The sequence below is a fragment of the Zootoca vivipara genome, chromosome 2 (assembly GCF_963506605.1).
Source record: "Zootoca vivipara chromosome 2, rZooViv1.1, whole genome shotgun sequence".
Classification (NCBI taxonomy): Eukaryota; Metazoa; Chordata; class Lepidosauria; order Squamata; family Lacertidae; genus Zootoca; species Zootoca vivipara.
Window position 1 is genome coordinate 107,095,427 of NC_083277.1, and position 24,576 is coordinate 107,120,002.

At 44.4% G+C, this 24,576-nt stretch overlaps 1 protein-coding gene across 1 annotated transcript in view; it reads right to left on the bottom strand.

The window, feature by feature from the left end:
* Positions 1-24,576, bottom strand: part of ANKFN1 (ankyrin repeat and fibronectin type III domain containing 1) — a 110,366-nt gene that overhangs the window by 59,041 nt on the left and 26,749 nt on the right. Inside the window, exons 6-8 of the mRNA XM_060272003.1 lie at positions 14,361-14,458; positions 11,417-11,507; positions 6,941-7,048 (exon numbers count right to left, since the gene is read on the bottom strand). Of these exons, the coding sequence (XP_060127986.1) occupies positions 6,941-7,048; positions 11,417-11,507; positions 14,361-14,458 (297 nt within the window). The remainder of the gene's footprint in view (positions 1-6,940; positions 7,049-11,416; positions 11,508-14,360; positions 14,459-24,576) is intronic.

Genomic DNA, 24,576 nt, shown 5'->3' on the forward strand with positions numbered 1-24,576 from the left:
ATCCATGTCTGAAGTGTTGGTTTTTTGGTGAATTTACTTAAAAATATCTCAAAAACTTTATTTTGTGTGTGTTGAGATTCTGGATTTTCACTTTTTGAAATATGGCAACTCTACGTAGCAGGTGCCTTGGTAAGATCATTCATACTTACTCTTCGCTTGGAAGCAAATGAGTTTTAAGTATGTTATTTGCCTGCAACCTCAGATAGGTTAGGAGCATGCATCATCAATAATAATAATAATAATAATAATAATAATAATAATAATAATAATAAATTTATTATTTATACCCTGACCATCTGGCTGGGTTTTCCCAGCCACTCTGGACAGCTCCCAACAGATTAAAAACAAAATAAAACATCTCCCAGGCTGCGCACCTGGTCCTTCAGGGGCACAGTTACCCCATTCAGCACCAGGGAGTCCTCCACACCTGCCCGCCTCCTGTCCCCCACAAACAGTACTTCTGTCTTGTCAGGATTCAACCTCAATCTGTTAGCCGCCATCCATCCCCCAACCGCCTCCAGGCACTCACACAGGACCTTCACCGCCTTCACTGGTTCTGATTTGAAAGAGAGGTAGAGCTGGGTATCATCCGCATACTGATGAACACCCAGCCCAAACCCCCTGATGATCTCTCCCAGCAGCTGCATGTAGATGTTAAAAAGCATGGGGAGGAGGACAGAGCCCTGAGGCACCCCACAAGTGAGAGCCCAGGGGTCTGAACACTCATTCCCCCACCACCACTTTCTGAACACAGCCCAGGAGGAAGGAGTGGAACCACTGTATAACAGTGGTTATACATATATGAGGGAGGGAGTCCTGGCTTTCTGAAGAGAATGCACCTTAATACATCAAGAAATATCAAATAATCATACTACTAAAATAAACAGGGTGGATTTAAAGTGGTGAAAGCAACCCGTTTCGCTAGTCAAATGGTTTGGCTCCACTCCACCAGCGTTTTAACGGCCACTGCAAAATGACTGCATACAAAAACTGTGGCAAATTATTTCCACCCTGTTGATTGCTTTTGTTTTTACAATCTTGTATAAACAGGGACAAGAAATACCGAAGTGGGATTATATGCACACATAAATGTAATAATAATAATTTGGGAGTCACGGGAAGAAGGTGTTTGAATGGCCTGCCATTTAATTAGGTAATAAATAACGTGGCGTGGTACTAATTGCATGGCAGCAAAACGATATTCATATGCAAAGCAGCATCAATAAATGATAAGGCCACAGATCGGGGTGGGGTAGGGTGGGAAACCTTTGTGCAAAGGCTGAAATGAGTAGCGCAAATATTAGGCAAAGACTGGGGCTTCAGGTAGCCTTTGCAAACCAGGGCATTTGGAGGGCACCCGGTCGGTGAAGGCTGAGCTCATTTTCGCCCCCCCCTCCAAAGAAACCTTCAAAAACCTGTTCTGTGCTAAGCAGCTCAAGAAGATGGTTTGCAGGTGGTCCATATAATTTGACTTTGTTGTCTCACTGCGTTAAAACCAACAATATACAACTGGTCTGGGGAAGTGAGAGGGAAGGGAATCCTGGGAAGATTTCTGGCAGATAAATCTGAGCTTTGGCAGATTTGTTGTCATTCACAGAGGGCACTTCCACATTTTAAAGAGCAAACTTGATCGCAGCAGATGGTAGCCAGTTGCAGGGAAGGAAGAGGCGGTAGGGATGGAAAGAGAAGCAAGCCAGCAAAGATGAGATGGCCTACATGAGCCTTTAAGCCAGACAAATCTGAGAAACAGACATGTTTCCAGCATTCCAATACAGTGGTACCCCGGTTTAAGAACAGTCCTGTTTCAGAATGAAATAGTGTCTCGGTTCGTGAACTTTACCTTGGCCTAAGAACAGAATCCGAATGGTGGAAGGGCACCAGCGGCGGGAGGCCTCATTAGGGAAAACGCGCCTCGGTTTAAGAACGACTTGGGTTTAAGAACGGACTTCCGGAACGGATTAAGTTCGTAAACCGAGGTAACACTGTATTCCAACATTCTCTGTAACAACATGTGGATAATCTGCACAGGAGCAGCTGTGCAATATTCCCCACCGACCCGACCCCCCCTTCCTATTGCAACTGCAACATGAGAGTCTCTGCTCTGCGCCGGCTCCTGTTCAGGACATCAGCATTCATATAACTTAGCATGCAGCAGCACAGCTAAAAGCTAGCCCACATGCTGATTAAGGCTTGCCGGCCGTCATGCCCAGGGAGGGTAATGAGAATAGGCCCCTAGATCTGGGCTAACTCTGCCTCGGTTCCAGCCTTGCCTTGAAACAGCCTGCCGTCCAAAGCCAGCACCTCTGCCCTTTGCCAAATGAAGTAAGAGCTGGTTCCGCAGCTCCCAGATCAAATTACTATTCAAACATTTTTAAGGATTAGCTTCAGTATTTTGCTGGACAAGTGCCACCGAAAAAAACAAAAGCAAAACAAAGGGTAAGAATTACAATGAAAAGTTTTGATTCCCCCCCCCCCTCTTACCTTAGATCATCACAATGATAAGTTTAACTACAAAGAGTTGATTTGAAATGTATGATTGGAGAAGGACGAAAGCTGGGCTGGGTGGAGGAAACAACTCCTTCAACCTTAGGCGCATACAATGGCAAGTAATCTGCAATTGTAGTAACCTGGTTACGCTAGTTATGAAGACAAATGGGTGACCTTGTTGCTTGTTTCCGCCCACCGGAGATTAAACTTTGGAAACCAAAGCTCTCTCTCTCCCCCAAGGATAACGGCAAATTGCAAAGCGAATTCTAAAGCCACAGCAGATCTGTTTGCAAAGCCTCTAAAATGCAGCCAGCATGCCAAAGTTGTCAAAGGTTTTCCTGGCGATGTTTCTATGAGGTTGTTTACATCGTTGTCTCCTAAGGTCAACTTGATATGAGTTCTGAATTGTTCAGGGGCCCTGCATGCTTAAAGCAGCCTCTCTCCTTCAGAGGTGACCCACAGAACACAGGAGAATTGTGTGGACTGCGTGATGAGGACTTGTCAGGGCTAGCAGGAAGCACATCCCTGCTCTCCCCTCTTGCGCAGGTGCAATTGTTCAAAGGAGATGCACAAACAGAGATGATACGTTGTTGCTGGCATCCGTCTGGCTCGAGAGACAATAGAGTGCACATCTGGGTGTGAAGCCAAGCCTCTGTTCCAGCAGCACTTGGGTGCAATCCTGAACATTGTGTGTGTAGCTCCTGGGCTGCCTAGATGGCAAGACCACCTTCTCAGCCTTGCTGGTGTGGTCCAAAGGAAAGCAGAATGATACATTTGGCACCAGCTTGGCTGCAGGGGTTGGCTGCAAGGTGCCATCCAACTGTCTTAAGGTCTCCCCTCTAGATTTGTGGAGGGCAGGCATGGCCAAACTTGGCCCTCCAGATGTTTTGGGACTACAATTCCCATCATCCCTGGTCCTGTTAGCTAGGGATGATGGGAGTTGTAGTCCCAAAACATATTGAGGGCCATGTTTGGCCATGCCTGGTGTCGGGCTTACTCCTCAGCCTTTTTCTTTTCCTGTGCATATTCATCAGCCTGCCTCATCTCTGCCTCTTGGCCTCCCTCCTCTCCTGCTTCAACTTCTGCCTCTGATTCTGGACTTCTGTCTGCCGCAGACTCTCCCTGCTCACTGAACCCTGTTACCTCTTCAGCTTCCAACACCTCCCTCTCCCTGTCTTCTCCCTCTTCTCCTTCTGATCACTCATTGTTGTCCCACCACCACTCTCTGGGCTCTGGGCCTACTTCCCTTGGGGTGGGTGGGTTCCCCAGCTGCATCCAACCAGTCAATGATGCCTGGTTTCTGAACTCTGATAATGTCTCTTTTCCGTGCTATTTTTCTAGGTGTCAGAGCTCACTATGAACTCAGGTGGAGCTGAGCTCCAGCTGAAAAAAAAGACTTGTCTCTTTTGTGTCAGGATGGAGGACAGAGTCGTGTGTGTGTGTGTGTGTGTGTGTGTGTGTGTGTGTGTGTGTGTATAGAAACTAGCTTACTGCAGGTGAAAGTGAAAGATTTTGATGAGTTAAGGGATTTATTAACGGATTGTTCACAGTTTCACCTATCAAATTATATTTTCAAGACAGACAAAAAGAAAGGTTTTAGTTATGAGATCTCAAGATTTCCAAAAAGATCTGCTAGAAAACATTATAAAATTACTGTTGAAGATGTATAGATTGCTCTTGGAATGGTATACAAAAGATGAACAGGTTAAATCCATAATGATACACTGGGTGAGGGACTTGGGGGCACAATATTCAACTTTTAGATTGGGAAAGGTTATGGAAAACTGATTTGAAATTCTCGGCATGTTGCACACTGAAAGAAAACTATATGAAAAGAATGTACAGGTGGTATTTGACTCCTAGTAAGTTAGCAAAAATGTATAAGACAAGTACAAAAATCTGCTGGAAATGTAAAGAAAAAGAAGGTACCATTTATCATATGTGGTGGTCATGTAAAATAATAAAAGCATTCTGGGAGATGATATATAATTAATTGAATTTTTTTAAAAAATATAACTTTTATTAAAAAACACACAGAAGCTTTCTTATTAGGAATTGTGGGTACCGGTATCCTAAAGGAGCAGAAAAAACTCTTCATGTATGTGACAACAGCCACACGGATGCTACTAGCCCAGACATGGAAAGAAGACAAAGTCCCTAGCAGAGAGGAATGGCAAACTAAGCTGTTGGACTATGCTGAAATGGAAAAACTGACTGGAAAGCTCAGGAACCAAGTAGACAAAAACTTTAAGAAGGAATGGGATTTTCAAAAAAAAAAAATTATGAGACCACTGTAAGAAGATGAAAACATTAGCAGGATTCTAATAACACTTGTAATGTAACAAGCACTATGGAGAATATCGATAGATACAAAATATGGATTATGAAATAATATGCAGTTGAAAAAACTGACAATAAGACCCATGGAGGGGATCTTATAACTATGCTTGTAAAATAAAATAAAAATTGTTTTCAAAAAAAAGGAAAATGAACTAGCTTGGTGATAAAATGTATGTACGCTGCTCCTCTCTGGCCCCACCCACCATGATATGTGGTCTTGGGTTGGTGTTTCAAAATCGAATGTTGCCTTCAGGCTGAAAAAGCTTCCCACTCCTGCCAAGGTTACACCAAAGAGGTGGTGCGAATTGCTCACCCAACCACCGTTGTAACACATTTCAGAATGTCAAATATGCTCACTACATCACCGTGGCAGGCGCCACAAAAGTATAACAAAGAGCACCGAGGAAAAAGAATGGTTCCCAATAGGCCGCATTATAAAACAGGTTGCTTTACGGGGACCCTAATTAGAAGGTGGCGAGGAGGGAAGGGGGAAAGAAGCACTTGTTTTCATGCAACATTCCTTTCTTTTCTTTTTTTCAAAAGGGCATTTTCACATTGAGTGCATGTTGCCATAGTTACAGCAAAGGAACACGCAGACCTTTGCTGGTCTGCATTGTTGCATATTTGCACACATAAGAATCGAGGGCTCCTTGTGCAGAATCTGCCAAGGGATCCGCTGATCCAGCCTTGGGCGAGAGAGACAGCAGAGAGGGGAGGGTAATAATCTGATTTCTCCTATTAAAAAATCGGGGCGGGTGGTGGTGGTTTGAAGTTCCTTTGTCACAAAGCCATAATTTCAAGAAAAACATTACATTTTTTTTGGGGGGGGGAGGTAATTAAAAAATGTTAATCGCATTTCAACAGCTCATAGAGAACATGGGCTTTTGAAACGTATCTCAATCTGCTGCCCTGGTTTTTTAAAGGCACATTGTCTCCCGTGAATGAAGAACAGAGAACTTGCTGGGCTTTAAACTGTCTCTACGTCTAAGGGAATGGGGGAGACAGTTTCATTTAAAATGCAAGTTGGAATTGCTTCCTAGAAAATTTATAGCACCTGCTTTGCTGGCAGCAGCCACACTGCTTTCGTTCAGTCCAAAGGTTGTAACACACAATATTAAAAGTTAAAACCACGGCAAGCAGCAGTAATGGGTGGAGTCAGAAAATTACCATAAATTACCCATCATTGAACCCTGCTACCATCTCCCCTGCTGGTGGGTAAAGGTAAAGGGACCCCTGACCATTAGGTCCAGTCGTGACCGACTCTGGGGTTGCGCACTCATCTCGCATTATTGGCCGAGGGAGCCGGCGTATAGCTTCCAGGTCATGTGGCCAGCATGACAAAGCCGCTTCTGGCAAACCAGAGCAGCACATGGAAACGCCGTTTACCTTCCCGCTGTAGCGGTTCCTATTTATCTACTTGCATTTTGACGTGCTTTCGAACTGCTAGGTGGGCAGGAGCTGGGACCAAGCAACGGGAGCTCACCCCGTCGCAGGGATTCGAACCGCCGACCTTCTGATCAGCAAGCCCTAGGCTCAGTGGTTTAACCACAGCGCCACCTGGGCATATTATATATATAGGTTGGGGAGTGGGGTTGGAATGTCTCCTCCCACAAACCTCAGTTGATGTGAGAGGCTGGCTGCGGACATGCAATGGTAAGGGAAAGCACTTTGTACATGCTCTGGGGCAACACCTCTTTTTTCACATGCTGTAGGGGTGCGAAGGAACCATGGCCACCTCTTGCCAAGGGCCCCACAAAAACATGGCACTACCAGCCCCGTTAGGGCCTCTTATCTGTCTTTGCCAGGAAGTCTTTAAACATATTAATTGGCGTTTGTGATCTGAAACAATTTACTGAGTAGGGGAGAGAGAGAGAGAGAGAGGCAGCAGAGGGCTTTGGCGAAAGCTTCTCTTCAAATGTTTGCCGCGTTGCCAATTGGGAGAGGCAAGAAGAGCGAGATAGTCTGCTAAAGTGATTCCAGATGGGCCAATATTAATATCTTTCTCTTTCTTGATGAATGAGACAGTACGGCCCAGATAGGAAGCTGCTAAAATTACAGGCGCCACAGAGACTTCGCCCGGTGCCCTACCCCACGGAGCATACTTTATCCTTACCTCGGCAACTGTAACTCGGACGAGATGCCCTAACCTGCTGCAGCAAACGTTCCAGAGCCTCGATCTGTCCCCTGTGCCTAGGCTCTCGGCCATCGTAGTCTTTCCAGTCTGTTGAGCGAAAGAAATAAGCAATGTGAAATGCGGCAGAGGAATGGGAGCCACACAGAGAGTTTCTTTGCTCTCAGCGTCTCCTGGCTCTGGACAGAGTTGGCCAATAAGCCTGGTTTTTTTTAAGTTTGTCCTTTATCAGAATGCTGTGAACCTCCCTCCCAAATAGCTACTGCTTCTACTTTACTACCTTTTTAGAGATTTGATTTGGGGGTATATAGGGCCGAGGCCGTTTAGGGCTTTAAAGGTCAGGACCAACACTTTGAATTGTGCTCGGAAACATATTAGGAGCATAGCTGTCAACTTTCGGATTTGAAAATAAGGGATCAGCAGCCTCACCTGTCCCATGGGCAGTCGGCGGTATATCTAACAATCCAGGATAGCAGCGGGGAACGGCGCTGGAATAAGGGAGTTTCCCGCAAAAAAGGGAGGGTTGGCAACTATGATTAGGAGCCAATGTAGTTCTTTTAGGGTCAGTGCTATATGGTTCCAGTGGCCACTTCCAGTCATTAGGTAAGCTGCTGATGTGGCACAGGTGTGGGAAAGCACAAGCCCTCTTCAGGGATGAGGCCCAAACAGGCTATATATCTCCCAACCGATACAGAGGGTATGGGGCTGTACACAACAGCCCTGCTTTGAGTGGGGTAGAGAGTGCCTGTGTGCAGGGCCATCTTAAGCCCATCCAGCGTCCTGGCGCTAAGGTCCCTCCAGCGCCCCCCTCCAGAGCCTCTCCAAGGGAGTGCCAAGCGGACCGCGGCAGCAGCGGGAGGCTACCTCCGAGGACTCCGCGCTGCGCCTCCTTCTCGTTTCCCCAGCGCTGGGTTCCGCTCAGTCAAGCTTCGCCACCAGCACGCGCACCACGGGACCAGCAAGAGCTGCTTGGGTGCTGTGCGCGCGCTGGTGGTGAAGTTTGACTGAGCGGAACCCAGCGCTGGGGAAACAAGAAGGAGGCGCAGCGCGGAGTCCTCAGAGAAGGAGAGAGATGCGGCGCAGCCTCTCACCTCGTGGAGCGCAGTCCTGGTCAGATCGCCAAAACCCTGCGCTCACTTGGCGCCCTTCCAGCGCCCTCCAGCGCCCGGCGCCGTGGTTCTCCGCGCCACTAGCCTCTATGGCTAGGACGGGCCTGCCTGTGTGCTCAACCAGACATGCCTCAACTCTCTTGCAACATCTGAAGTAAAGCACTTTTATGCCACACTAAGCTTGGTGCCATATTATTGACAAGGCAGGTTCTTCTGCCAAATGTCTTCCACATTCTGGGAGAATCAGCTGGCAGCTCCTTATTGGGTACCGCATGGTATTTGAATTTTAACAACAGGCCAGCAAAAGTCCTTCATTTTTCATTTTTATTTTTTTGTGACTGTGTGGAACGCAGTTCAGCTACTGATTGATTGATTGATTGATCGACTGCAGTACATTGTTCATTGCTTTCACTTTATGGATCAACAGTCTCGTTAGATAGTAAAATTCATGTTGAATTGCTGTTTTAGGGGCTGTTTTTAAAAATCTGGAACAGATTGATCCATTTTGCATTGCTTTCTATGCGAAAGCGTGCCTTGGTTTTGGAAGGCTTTGGTCTTGGAATGGACTTCTGGAACGGATTAAATTTGAGAACCAAGGTACCCCTGTAAAACGAGAGAGGAATTATTCTAGGTAATTATTCTAGTAATTATTCTAGGTAACTAAAACACACATTTGTCTCATTTAAAAGGTGGCGGGGAGTGGGGTGGTGGTGAGTAATTCCGCTTTTGACAAAAGGGAGGCTATTCCCCAGTATTTGATTGTTTTAGAACTGCTCTAAGCATTATCTTTAACATACAGAGGAAGCTGCAAATGGCTTTTGGGTGGTCGCTTTTCCACCAAGGCCAGCCTCATGTACCAGTTAATGGTTGTGCCTTGTGTACTTGGCTGTGGTTGGCAGCTGGCATGCCAACTTTCCCTGGCAGCCATAAATATAATGAGATCGGCTGCTGCACGACATTTCATGTTGGTGGCTTGGAAAAGCCACAGAGAGAAGCCGTTTCCAGCTTGCTAGAGTGATAAAAGTAACGTGTAGATCAATTGCTAGCCTTCGGAATTCGGAGAAAGTTAAGGAGAGGATCATGATCATGCCTTTGCATTTTAATTTTCTTTTCAAAGAATATGAAATCTTACACACACACACACACACACACACACACAAAACCCCTGTATGGCTTTAAAAGAATATGGGTGTAGGGGTTCTTTTTCATTCAAATTTTCCCATTTCCTGTGTTTTGTCATTTTGTTGTGGCCCTGAACAAGCAAAAAGAATCTGACCTAAGCGAGCTGTCTAGGAAAGTCAGCCCTATAGGATGAAACTGGGTCTAATTCTGAGTAAACATGCACACCATTGCATTGCACAAGGCCATAATGGAAGTGTAATAAATAATACTCGGAGACGTTCTTCCTAATTGTTTAAATATGTTCCTATGTGTGTTCTTTTTATAAAAAGAAATCAGCCATTTTTAATACACATTGCTTTACACAAGTCAACAGTGTGATGCAGCAGCAAAAAAAGCCGATGCTATTCTAGGCTGTGTCAACAGAAAAGTATAGTGTTCAGATCAAGGGAAATAATACTATCACTCTATTCTGCCTTGGTCAGACCATACCTAGAATGTCATGTCCAGTTCTGGGTGCCATAATTTAAGAAGGACGTTGACAAGCGTGTGCAGAGGAGGGCAACCAAGATGATCAAGGGTCTGGAAACCAAGCCTTATGAGGAACATTTGAAGGAGCTGGGTATGTTTAGCCTGGAAGAGAGGAGATATGATAGCCATCTTCAAATATCTCAAGGGCTGTCACATGGCTGTCTCAGCTCGTTAAGCCCATATATGAAAGCCATTACATATGGCATTCACCACAAACCCAGCTGTTTTGGTTTAACCCCTTCTTGTTCCCATATTAAACTGAAATTTATCCCAAGTGCATGGAATTATTTCTATTCCTTTTTATCCAGTTACAGTATGCTCACCTCTTTCCTCTTTAACCTCCCCCTCTCTCTTGATTGTTGAAATTTAGACTGGAAGCTCTTTGGGATAGGTAGCAAGTTCCCGTCCCCAATGATGGCACAGTACAAAGTACAGTACATTTCCGAGCACAATTCAAAGTGTTGGTTTTTTAAGACCTAAACGGCCTTGGCCCTGAATACCTGAAGGAACGTTTTTACCCCCATTGTAGACACTGAGGTCCAGCTCCGAGGGCCTTCTGGTTGGTTCCCTCACTGCAAGACATGAAGCTTCAGGGAACCAGGCAGAGGGCCTTCTTGGTGGTGGCGCCCACCCTGCGGAATGCCCTCCCATCAAATGTCAAGGAGATAATTAACTATGCAACCTTTAGAAGACATCTTAAGGCAAGCCTGTACGGGGGTGTTTAAAATGTTTAATGTTTTATTAGGTTTTTATATATTCTGGAAGCTGCCCAGAGTGGCTGGAGAAACCCAGTCATATGGGTGGGGTACAAATTATAACATGATGATGATGATGATGATGATTAGAAAGGGCTATGACCATTAATGGCGATACACATGTAAACAAATGAACAAACATATAATTTTATACTCAACTAGGTGTGAGAAAGACCATGGCTCAGTGGTATAGCATTCACTTTGCATTCAGAGTATTGCAGGCTCAACCCAAGGGAAGTCTAGGCAAGGCATGGAACGGCCCATCTTGGTCTGAAATCTCAGAGGGCTGCTGCCAACCAATATAGGCATTCCTGAACTAGATAGACCAGTTGTTTAACTCAGAGTAAGGCAACTTCCTGCTTCCACATGTAAGTTCTTGAAGGACCAGATATTTCACAGGCAGCCAAACACAGGGCTAATTGAGAGGCTGAAAGCACTCTATAAATGCAATCCTTTTTTTCTTTGCTGCCATTATCATTTTACCTTGGCTGAACTAACCTTTTATATGCCACTTTATTTATTTTTAAAAAATAAATTTTATTTTTATAGAGAGAAAGACAAAACTTAATAACTTTTCCCTTTAAAACCAAACCAAGACTTTTATCTAGATAAAATAAAAATCCAAAAAGGGGTGAAGAAATAGAGAAAGAAAAAGAAAGAAAGAAAAGAAAAGAGGTTAAAAGAGAAAAATAGAAAATAAAGATTCAGAAAATAGAGAACTTCCAATTCATCTGTCTGCTATATAAAAACAATATTCACTTTGCCCAATCCAATATAACACCCCACAAAGCCACTTTCTATAAACAAACATTATCTTCAATTCTCAAATCCAGATCTCATTATTAAATCCCACTTTAAAAGAGAGGGGAAAAGAGAAGATGAACGGATGTTGTTCAGATAATACAAGCAGTCAATGTTGAGATAGACAAAAACTCTTAACCTACTCGAAGGAGAAGCACAGGGGGGCGTGGAAGTCTGAGGCTGCCCCCAGCCTTTCATGTTATAAGCATAAACTCGGACATAATAGATCCGGCCCTGTAATGAGAAAATAAAACAGACGACCCCAAGTTTATGAGCACAGCAAAACGAACATTCCATCGTCATGCAGCTACCCACTGACAAAGGAGCAAGCCCAATGGCCCAAATACATTTCTTGTAACTTGTTTTTTTTTATAGCAGGGCTGTGCTGAATGCTCACTAACGTTTGAAATTGGCACATTCAAGACAGCTGAAGCAACTGCAGAATGTGCGGCTTTGCTTATGGCTGCCTGTGATGATAGCACATCAGCCGTAGAGCTGTGGCATCAGCAAGAAAAGCATGCAGGTTGCCACAACCAAGCAGCTTAAGTAGGAGTGAGAGCAAATGAGCCTGTGGACACTGAAGCCAATAAGAGGAAGAATTAAAGGAAGAAAGGGAGGAATACAGTGGTACCTCGGTTCCCAAACGCCTCTGTTGTCAAACGTTTTGGTTCTCGAACGCCCCAAACCCGGAAACAAATGCTTCCATTTTCGAACGTTTTTCGGAACTCGAATGTGCAACACGGCTTCCGCTGAGTGCAAGAAGCTCTTGTAACCAATGGGAAGCCACCCCTCGGTTTCCGAACGTTTTGGAAGCCGAACGGTATTCCGGAATGGATTACGTTCGAGAACCTAGGTAACGCTGTATATATTGTAAACTGTCTTGGGATCTTTGGATTGAAGGGTGGTATAGAAATTTGATAAATAATAAGAATATTAATAAGGAGGGAGGGAGGAAGATATTATTGAGAAGAAACAGCAGCTAGAGAAGCCAAATGTTGCCAAATGGCACTGAAACAATGCTAATAATATCATAGCAAGTGTCAAAAATTGACTTTTATTGCTGTGCCTTCATTGTCCACAGTGGAACGTTTCAGAAACAGAGCTTGCCCCAAACAAACACAAAGGTTACCCCAAAGAAATATGAGGCATGAACTGCTTGAGATCATCACCATCATTTTTATAATAGAAAAACGTGTTGACCACATGTTTTATTCAAGTATTGGCACTGCAAGTTTGCATTCTCCATCATTTACAATTGGCTTCACCTTATCTCTTACAATATTGCATTACAGGTAGGTAGCTGTGTTGGTCTGACGTAGTCGAAACAAAATTTAAAAAAATCCTTCCAGCAGCACCTTAAAGACTAACTTAGTTGGTCTTTAAGGTGCTGCTGGAAGGAAATTTTTTAATATTGCATACTGTATCTGTGAGGGACCCTGGGAAGTAGTTTAGATTAGCTAGCACCGGGCGGTGCAAGGCTTTTATTATTCTTGTACTGTTGTATAAATTGCTGACGATTTGCATCTAAATTGCCTCTCAAGGAACAGCTCCTGAAACAGGTCAAAGGGAGGTCCATGGGATGTGCATGTTAGGGCTACAACCACAGTCGTCTAGGTCAACAGAGGTACCCTGTTTTTAGATGTTCCACAAAGATATGGGGAGTTGCCTTCTGCTGAACCAGGCTAAGGCCCAGACTACACATGGCATAAAAAAGCAATCCTAAATCCTACACAGAGCACGTTGAGGGGGTGCAAGGTAGCTGATACCCATAGCTGCCAAGTTCTCCCTTTTTTTAAGGGAAATTCCCTTATGCTGAATAGGCTTCCTCGCGAGAAGAGGGAAAACTTGGCAGCTATGCTGATACCTTGCAAGTGCCGCCACTCACACTTGCCTGGGCAGAAGGTGTGTGTGTGTGTGTGTTTCCCTCCTTTAATAGCTGAGCCTGATCCAGGCTGCTGCAGGTGAGGGACCTGGGGATTGGTCCTTTCCTGGGATCTACAGGGCTTTCAATCTCCACTCCTGCCCCCAAACACCCTCTTTCATCTGCTGCCTCCCATGCACATGAAGCTGGGAAAAAATATTATCTGGGGAATTGTATGAGGCATCTTATGAATGTCTCTACCAAAGCACTTGTTCAAAGCTAACCTTTGCACAAATCATCATCAACAACAAAAACCCAACTGTAAAAAGACACTTTTAATATCTGAGCTTCGAACACTAAGATGTTAAATGAGTTTAAAAGTCAGATTAGAACAGGCACCCCCAAACTTTGGCCCTCCAGATGTTTTGGACTACAATTCCCATCTCCCCTGACCACTGGGATAATGGGAGTTGTAGGCCAAAACATCTGGAGGGCCGCAGTTTGGGGATGCCTGGATTAAAAGAATTTAATGCACCCGCCCAACTAACACGGGCTTTTCTTTCTTTTCTTTAAATTAAAAAAATACAAATGGATTTGAGACAGGAGAATGTATCTGAGACTGAGCTGTAAATATTGAAGCATTTTTAAAATAAAAAAACCCTGTTACTGATGTCAAAAGTCACATCCAGCTGCTTATGAAGGACCGAGAGGTGAAGGCAAATGTGTGTGAAGTGGACATCCTTATATGCCCCCCTCCCGAGACTCTCCATAGGGAGATCATTGTCCATCAGCCACCCACCTTTAATCTCTATAAAAACACCCCTCTCTCCTTTTAAGTTGCTGCAGCCAGCGACTTTTGTTTCCCCAACGAAGCGGTGGGGATGGAACTGTTATTTTAGGCATCAGACATGGAGTCAGGATTGGATCTCCCCAAAGCCTTTGATCTGCCCCAAGATTAGCCCATGATCCAAGGCACAGCAGCTTTAATTCCACTCTCTTCAGATCTCTCCCACTAATACAGCGACTCACAAAATAAGCTACAGCCAGCCAGCCATCCCTTTGTGGTTTTCAGATGCTGGGTACCAGACACAATGCGTTTAATGACTGGCAGCCCTTGCCGGAGGAATGGCGCTCAGCTGTTCTCCTCGAGCAGCTTAAATTCAAAGTGGGCAGTTTTGCTAGTGTCTGGGGAGCTGTGCAATCTAAATTAAGGCCTTGCCATTTACCATGGTGAGACCGGTGATGGTGCACCTCAGAGACTGAAGGTGATCCGTGATGATTTCCCCAGCCAAAGGAGAAAAGTCTTCTGAATAGCTCCATTCCGCTAGGAAACAAAATCAAACAGTGGAAAGGTTAACTAGACACCAATTGTCTAAATTGAGGAACATACGCATTCGGCTAATTTACGTCATCTCGCCCTTGTTTGTCTCAGGCCTCTGTATCAATGAAAGTGTTGAAGAAGGTTTTTCGCATGCAAGTTAAGCCAAGCAAACATTTGCTCTGATTTAAGCACTTTACTCTCACAAAGAGAAGGGGGATTTTGGCATGCAAGCAGCTAAGCAAGTACGTGGGTCTACTGGTTGCAAAATTCAGTGCTTAGGAGGTGACGTTCGGTGGGGTTCACAGTTTGAAGCAACACAAGAGGACAGTTTCATTTGTCTAAAAATAGAATAAAATTATTGACCCACTGAATTCCTCAAACACATACAGACACACAATGAATCAGAACAGAGCTGATAATTATTTTGGAAAACCTTTAAGCTTGAAACTTAGGCATTGGGGTTCATCAAAGTTTGATAAAACCATACCCACTCTTTTCACTTTCTCCTACAGATGTTGCTGTCTGTTCTGGCGAAAGCAGAGATCAATTTCACAGCTTTTGCTGGGTGCAATAACTAGAAAGCCCTTAAATGCAAAGTGTGCAAGAGAGTCCTTTGCCCCTGTTTGCAACGCCTCCTGAGATCACTGAAATCACATACCCATTCACCAGAAGAACCATTTTGAATCAGAATTTCAGCAAACACAAAAAACCTGAGTCAGTTTCAAAACTGAGCTGCGTGCATTTCTGAAGAATACCATTAAATTAAATCAGTTGCTGGTTATAGCTTACCGAGCTGAAGAAGAACAGAGGCAGCAAATTCGGAAGACGTAATCTTAATGAATAAAGGAGGCTGCGGATCTAAGAACACTTTATCTATAGTAAGAAGGTAGAGGAGTCCTAAACCCTTGATATGCTAGCCAGAGCACACCTCTAGCCCATAGTTGCCAAGTACCCCGTATTCCCTGGGAAACCCCCGTTTTTCCTTACCATTTCCCGGCGGTCTCCGTTTGAGCTCCTCTCCTGTAAATCTCCCTTAAATCTGCTCCTGCCGGCAGCCATTCTTCTGGTGCTGGTTTGCCCATGTATGGGCAGCAGAAAATGGCCACCGCTGGCACCGGATATAGCTTCTACGCATGCCCGACGGCCATCTTAGGGGTGGCCACATGGTGATGGCCATCTTGGAGGTGGCCGCATGGCCACCTCTAAGATGGCCACCGCCATGCGGCTACCCCCAAGATGGCCACCAGACAACTTCTGGTGCAACTTCCGGTGCCGCTGCTGCTGATCCCGTATTTTTCTGCGGGAGACTTGGCAGGTATGATCTAGCCACTGTGCTGTTGCTTTTAAAGGAGAAGACAGAGAGGACAAAAGCAAGTCTACCCGCCTCCATTATATACAAAGGAAATAATACAGACCCTCAAAGTTTGCAGGGTTGTTACATCAATTAAAAAATGTCACACTTTGATGATTGGTGACAATAGGCCCTAACTAATATTTTCCTGTCTATAAGACACTCCCAAGTATAAGACGCCCCCTATTTTTTGAGCCCAAAATTAAGAAATAAATATTTTAAACATTCCGTGTATAAGATGACCCCCAATTTTAAACTTTAAAAAATGGGGGGGGGGGAGGTAGTGTTATGCATGGAAAAATACGGTATTTTGCAAGGATGGACGCCATTGCAAAGAAACTAACTTACGGGCAGCTTCCCTGTATCAAAATAAGGCCCAATTGCTACATATATGAAAGAAAAAAGGGTCGTTTCTTCAGTGGCTCCCTGTTTGTGGAATGCTCTCCCCAGGGAGGTTCTCCCGGCACCTTCATTGTACACTTGTAGGCATCTGGCGAAAGCATTCCTCTTTAACCAAGCCTAATTAACAGCGGGAAGGTAAACGGCGTTTCCGTGTGCTGCTCTGGTTCTCCAGAAGCAGCTTTGTCATGCTGGCCACATGACCTGGGAGCTGTATGCCGGCTCCCTCGGCCAATAATGCGAGATGAGCGCGCAGCCCCAGAGTCGGTCACGACTGGACCTAATGGTCAGGGGTCCCTTTACCTTTACCTTAATTAACATCCAATGCCCTTTTAAAATGTGTTGGGGAGGGGGGATTATTGGGCTGTTCTTGTTCTTATTTTTATTATGTATTTTGTGATTTTATTTTGTGAACTGCCCTGAGACTTGCAGGTATCTTCTTCTTCTTTGGAGATCACTCGTAGCCGAGTAAGATTGTCTTCCATAAACACGGTTTTAACAAAATTTCATCATCATCATCATCCCTGATTATTGGTTGTGAGAACTAGGGATGTTGGAAGATAGAGTCCAACAACATCTGGGAGAGTCGAAGAAGAAGAAGAAGAAGAAGAAGAAGAAGAAGAAGAAGAAGAAGAAGAAGAAGAAGAAGAGGAGGAGTAGGAGTAGGAGTAGTTTGGACTTGATATCCCGCCTTTCACTCCCCTTAAGGATTCTTAAAGCAACTAACAATCTCTTTTTCCTTCCTCCCCCACAACAAACACTCTGTGAGGTGAGTGAGGCTGAGAGACTTCAGAGAAGTGTCACCCAGCAGATGCATGTGGAGGAGCGGGGAAGCAAACCCGGTTCACCAGATTACAAGTCCACCACTCTTAACCACTACACCATGCTGGCACCATCATCATCATCATCGGTTTCCCCAGCCACTCTGGGCGGTTCTCAAAAGAATATTAAAAACACCACAAAACACCGGACATTAAAAACTTCCCTAAACAGGGCTGCCTTCACATGTCTTCTAAAAGTCAAATAGTTCTTTATTTCATTGACATCTGATGGGAGAGTGTTCCACAGGGTGGGCACCACTACCGAGAAGGCCCTCTGCCTGGTTCCCTGTAACATCACATCTCACAGTGAGGAAACCATCAGAAGGCCCTCGGAGCTGGACCTCAGTGTCCGGGCTGAATGATGGGGGTGGAGACACTCCTTCAGGTATACAGGGCCGAGGCCATTTAGGGCTTTTAAGGTCAGCACCAACACTTTGAATTTTGCTCGGAAACGTACTGGGAGCCAATGTAAGTCTTTCAGGACCGGAGTTATGTTCTCTCGGCGGCCACTCCCAGTCTCCAGTCTAGCCAACCTTCCATAAAAACCTTTCACAGAACGTGGCTTGGTGGGCTTCTTTTAGCCATGTGACCAGGGGCAGGAGATACCCAATCACATACAAGCCAAAAGTGATGCATGCATTTTGCATTATGGTTTTTCACAGGGCTCCAGACATGGGTTCAACTTCTGAGACTCTACATGGCCTTTCAAACATAATGTGAGAAGCAGCGCTCAACGAAACTTAAATTTTGTCAATTAACCTTGAGCTCCCCTTCATGGATCAATGCCTTGTCGTGGCGAAGGGGCTTGAATAACTCAGAGAAGCTATGAGCTATGCCATGCAGGGCCACCCAAGATGGAGAGGTCATAGTGGAGAGTTTTGACTAAACGTGATCCACCTGGAGAAGGAACTGGCAAGCCACTCCAGTATCCCTGCCAAGAAAACTCCATGGGCAAAGACAACAGGCATATAAAAGTTATGACGCTGGAAGATGAGCCCCTCAGGTCGGAAGGCGTCCAACATGCTACTGAGGAAGAGCGGAGGACAAGTACAAGTAGATTCAGAGCTGATGAAGCGGCTGGGCCAAAGCCGAAAGGACGCTCAGTTGCGGATATGCCTGGAAGCGAAAGGAAAGTCCGATGCTGTAAAGAAAAATATTGCATAGGAACCTGGAATGTAAGAACCATGAGTGGAGGTAAGCTGGATGTGGTCAAAAATGAGATGACAAGAATAAATATCGACATCCTGGGCATCAGTGAACTAAAATGGAAGGGAATGGGCGAATTCAGTTCGGGTGACTATCATATCTACTACTGTGGGCAAGAATCCCGTAGTAGAAATGGAGTGGCCCTCATAGTCAACAAAAGAGTGGCAAAAGCTGTAATGGGATGCAATCTCAAAAATGACAGAATGATCTCGATACGAATCCAAGGCAGACCTTTTAACATCACAGTAATCCAAGTTTATGCACCAACTACCGGTGCTGAAGAAAGTGAAATTGACCAATTCTATGAAGACCTACAACACCTTCTAGAAATGACACCAAAGAAGGATGTTCTTCTCATTACAGGGGATTGGAATGCTAAAGTAGGGAATCAAGAGATAAAAGGAACAACTGGCAAGTTTGGCCTGGGAGTTCAAAATGAAGCAGGGCAAAGGCTAATAGAGTTCTGTCAAGAGAACAAGCTGGTCATCACAAACACTCTCTTCCAACAACACAAGAGAAGACTCTACACATGGATATCACCAAATGGGCAGCATCGAAATCAGATTGATTATATTCTCTGCAGCCAAAGATGGAGAAGCTCTATACAGTCAGCAAAAACAAGACCTGGAGCTGACTGTAACTCAGATCATCAGCTTCTTATAGCAAAATTCCAGCTTAAACTGAAGAAAGTAGGAAAAACCACTGGGCCAGTAAGATACAATCTGGATCAAATCCCTTATGAATACACAGTGGAAGTGAGGAACAGGTTTAAGGATTTAGATTTGGTGGACAGAGTGCCTGAAGAACTATGGATGGAGGCTCGTAACATTATACAGGAGGCAGCAACGAAAACCATCCCAAGGAAAAGGAAATGCAAGAAAGCAAAATGGCTATCCAACGAGGCCTTACAAATAGCGGAGGAGAGGAGGCAAGCAAAATGCAAGGGAGATAGGGAAAGATACAGGAAACTGAATGCAGATTTCCAAAAAACAGCAAGGAGAGACAAGAGGGTCTTCTTAAATGAGCAATGCAAAGAAATAGAGGGAAACAATAGAATGGGGAAAACCAGAGATCTGTTCAAGAAAATTGGAGATATGAAAGGAGCATTTCGTACAAAGATTACCATAATCAAGGACAAAAGTGGTAAGGACCTAACAGAAGCAGAAGACATCAAGAAGAGGTGGCAAGAATACACAGAGGAATTATACCAGAAAGATATGGAGGTCTCGTACACCCCAGGTAGTGTGGTTGCTGACCTTGAGCCAGACATCTTGGAGAGTGAAGTCAAATGGGCCTTAGAAAGCACTGCTAATAACAAGGCCAGTGGAAGTGATGATATTCCAGCTGAACTATTTAAAATCTTAAAAGATGATGCTGTTAAGGTGCTACACCCAATATGCCAGCAAGTTTGGAAAACTCAGCAATGGCCAGAGGATTGGAGAAGATCAGTCTACATCCCAATTCCAAAGAAGGGCAGTGCCAAAGAATGCTCCAACTACCGCACAATTGCGCTCATTTCACACGCTAGCAAGGTTATGCTTAAAATTCTACAAGGCAGACTTAGGCAGTATGTGGATCGAGAACTCCCAGAAGTGCAAGCTGGATTTCGAAAGGGCAGAGGAACCAGAGACCAAATAGCAAACATGCGCTGGATTATGGAGAAAGCTAGAGAGTTCCAGAAAAACGTCTACTTCTGCTTCATTGACTATGCAAAAGCCTTTGACTGTGTCGACCACAGCAAACTATGGCAAGTTCTTAAAGAAATGGGAGTGCCTGATCACCTCATCTGTCTCCTGAGAAATCTCTATGTGGGACAAGAAGCTACAGTTAGAACTGGATATGGAACAACTGATTGGTTCAAAATTGGGAAAGGAGTACGACAAGGTTGTATATTGTCTCCCTGCTTATTTAACTTATATGCAGAATTCATCATGCGAAAGGCTGGACTAGATGAATCCCAAGCCGGAATTAAGATTGCCGGAAGAAATATCAACAACCTCAGATATGCAGATGACACAACCTTGATGGCAGAAAGTGAGGAGGAATTAAAGAACCTTTTAATCAGGGTGAAAGAGGAGAGCGCAAAATATGGTCTGAAGCTCAACATCAAAAAAACCAAGATCATGGCCACTGGTCCCATCACCTCCTGGCAAATAGAAGGGGAAGAAATGGAGGCAGTGAGAGATTTTACTTTCTTGGGCTCCTTGATCACTGCAGATGGTGACAGCAGTCACGAAATTAAAAGACGCCTGCTTCTTGGGAGAAAAGCAATGACAAACCTAGACAGCATCTTAAAAAGCAGAGACATCACCTTGCCGACAAAGGTCCGTATAGTTAAAGCTATGGTTTTCCCAGTAGTGATATATGGAAGTGAGAGCTGGACCATAAAGAAGGCTGATCGCCGAAGAATTGATGCTTTTGAATTATGGTGCTGGAGGAGACTCTTGAGAGTCCCATGGACTGCTAGAAGATCAAACCTATCCATTCTTAAGGAAATCAGCCCTGAGTGCTCCCTGGAAGGACAGATCGTGAAGCTGAGGCTCCAATACTTTGGCCACCTCATGAGAAGAGAAGAATCCTTGGAAAAGACCTTGATGCTGGGAAAGATGGAGGGCACAAGGAGAAGGGGACGACAGAGTACAAGATGGTTGGACAGTGTTCTCGAAGCTACGAACATGAGTTTGACCAAACTGCGGGAGGCAGTGCAAGACAGGAGTGCCTGGCGTGCTATGGTCCATGGGGTCACGAAGAGTCGGACACGACTAAACGACTAAACAACAACCTTGAGCTCCCCGAAGCCCTAACAACACGAACGCCTCAGACTTTATTGAGAGTCGCAGAACTATCTCCAGCCACAGCTATGAAAATTTAGAGGCTGTTAACAGAACATCTTGTGTGAGGGTTCTCTCGCTGGCGCATAGTAGCCTTTCATTACAGAGTGCCTGTAAGTGTCATTATATTTGATGGCCTGTCACATTTTCCATTGTAAACCACAAATTTCTGGGCTTTATAACTTTTGCTGCATTAAATCACTTCGAACTAAAGCTGGGTATACAAGGTGCCAAAACAGACAAGTTCCATTACTGGGCCGGCATAAAATGAGAGAAGACCGTCCTAGATTGTTTAATGTCAAACCAAAAGTAATGCGCAGTCTTGTCAGAAGACCCATTCTGAAGGGAAGAGAAAAAATGGGCTTCAATTTGGGGCCATTCTTTGTCATCATGTACAGTGAAACCATACGGCACATTGCGGAGGGATTTACTGTTGGGAATCAAAGGGAGCTGACAATAGTAGGATCATCAAGAATTAGTGCTAGCTGTAGTGAGTTCTAGTCAACTTTCTAAATCAAGATGTTGGAAAGAAAGGCGGGAAGGGGGAAGGGTTCCCTAGAATTGAGGTATTTCATATCGAATTTTGGGGAAGAAGAAAAAAGGATGACTCTGGAATCTCATAAAGTCTTCCAAACATAAAAGGTAAAAGTAAAGGACCCCTGACAGGTAAGTCCAGTCGCAGACGACTCTGGGGTTGCGGTGCTCATCTCACTTTACAGGCCGAGGGAGCCGGCGTTTGTCTGCAGATAGTTTTTCCGGGTCATTTGGCCAGCATGACTAAGCCGCTTCTGGCACAACGGAACACTGAAAGCAGAGCAGCCCACGGAAACGACGTTTACCTTCCCGCCGGAGCGGTACCTATCTATCTACTTGCACTTTTTGATGTGCTTTCAAACTGCTAGGTTGGCAGGAGCTGGGACCGAGCAACGGGAGCTCACCCCGTCGTGGGGATTCAAACCGCCGACCTTCTGATCGGCAGGCCCTAGGCTCTGTGGTTTAACTCACACCGCCACCTGTGTCCCTTTTAATGTGACTTACTGCGGCGCTCATCTCGCGTTCCGGCGCTCATCTCGCGTTATTGGCCGAGGGAGCCGGCATACAGCTTCCAGGTCATGTGGTCAGCATGACTTAGCCGCTTCTGGCAAACCAGAGCAGTGCACGGAAACGCCTTTTACCTTCCCGCTGGAGTGATACCTATTTATCTACTTGCACTTTGACGTGCTTTCGAACTGCTAGGTTGGCAGGAGCTGGGACAGAGCAACGGGAGTTTACCCCATCACAGGGATTCGAACCGCCGACCTTCTGATCGGCAAGCCCAAGAGGCTCAAGTTGCCTTATTTCAAAAAGTGAAAATGGGGACACAAAAGTTGTTGAGATCTTTTTTACAACATCTCCCCCCCCCCCCGGTCAAAGGAGTTTTTTACCTATTTCTTAGGGAAATCGTCAAAAAAACAACACTTCCTATATGGGCTGCCACAATATGTTCCTGGGCATATTGGACGCTTTTCGAAAATTCCACCCATTTTTGATGGAAATTTTGGACATATGGAAGCCCTCTCCAAGCCCATCATGAGATAGAGGTCATCAAGAAAGACAAAGAGCCTATATCAAGGAACCTAAACTATCAAAAGTGATACTGCAGTGGCTTAAATAGCATGTCAGTCACAGCCAGAGAATAACCAAAGAGTGAAATTCTCCAGCATCCAGCAATTGTTTTAAAGGAAAAGGAAGTCTGTTTGAAAGGTGTCTCTATTATGCCTTTAATGTGTCTGATGAAATGTTCAGACATCGCTGTATCCCATATACAGTATTCTTCTTCCATATATTCAGGGATATTTCACTCTGCTTCGTCCATTGGTGAGCTATCGCTAATCTTGCTGCGGTCAGTGAAATGCTGGTGAATTTTCATGAGAACGTTGAACGAAATATATCCGCCAACTGATGAGGAATAGTGAAGAACTGGACTTGATTGGAAAACTGGAAAACTGAGAGGAACTGAAAATGACATATTCGCCCATCTCCAATCACAAGGTTTCTGTGGAATTTCACATGAAACAAAGTGCTCTTATGCTTACATTGACCCCAGCATAATTTGGCTTCTAATCCTGGTTTAAAAGATGGGGAAAACGAGTGTAAAGGGTGATCACTTACCACCTATAAAGGATTTTGAACGTTCACTCTTTTAAACTGGTGTATAATGAAAGGGCTCAATGGCCATCTTTCACCTACTTGGTATTAGATTTTCAGTTCCCTGGACCTTGTCAAATTTGCAGAGATTTAGGGCTTAAACACAGTAAGTAGCTTTTTAATGCACTGGGCAGTGTTATCAAACTTCAGAAACTGCCTGAACTGATTGCCCTAAAAACATTTAAAATGCAGGTGTAGATGTTTGGGCAAAACAGGTCATGTAGTGTTATCTTTTTTTAAAGGCAGCAGCAGGGGTGAAATATTGTACAATACTCTTAGATAATATTTGCTTTTCTCCTGGTAATAGCTTTCCTTAACCATCAGCTGGAAGGGAGAAAAAGGTGGATCCTGATTCCCCATGGAGATGCAACACATTTTCAGTAATGCGCAAGAACCAGGATGTGCTTACCAATAAGGTTCAAGAATTTCAAAACAGTGTGAAGTACTTCCAACAGGCTGGGTGTATTATTATCATTTATGTGTCGCTACTGCAGATACTGCGGATAAATTCCACTACTTTATTTATCCTGCCTTTAGAACATCTCTTTCTTTTAGAGATAACACACACACACACACACACACACACACACATCTCAAGTTTATATATTTCACAATCATTTTGACATTTCAAAGCTTGACTTCCTTCCCCCTCTTTCTGCGGTTCCTTAAATTTATTTTTAATATCTTCTGCATATCCAAATTAACTTAATTTGCTCATTTATTCATCTTCTTTGAATATATACTGCGACTTCATGCTGCAGGTTATTACAATAATCCTGCCAATGTTCTTGCCTGTTTACAATTTATCTGCAAATATTCAATAAACCATATCCATTCTTTTATTTTTTTAAAAAAATGTTATCTTGATTTCTTATTCTCCCGGTAAGTTTTGCCATTTCTGCATATTCCATAAATTTTTGTATCCATTCTTCCTTTGCTGGGACTTCTCTTTTAGAGGTAACATTGCCCAAATAAGGGGACAGAAGGAGGAACAGAACCCTTCCTTGCATGCAAGAATGGACAAATGGCTCCCAAGACTTTGGGGAGTGAAAAGTAAATTTTCACCTATGCAAATGTTCTTCATTATGAAGCATATTGGGACAGGTTCCCTATTGACTTTGGAAATGGGATGATAGGGGCATTTATTTATTTATTTATTGGTCTCGCTGTAATACCATCATCACCTCACAGACTTTTAAACTGTAAACAACAGTGGGCCAATTACGTCTCTTTCAGGTGTGTGCAAACCCCCCAGTAGAAATCGCATTAGTCTTTTCAAACTGATTTTGCCCATCCTTGAAATTCCTCAGATGTTTAGCCTGAAAG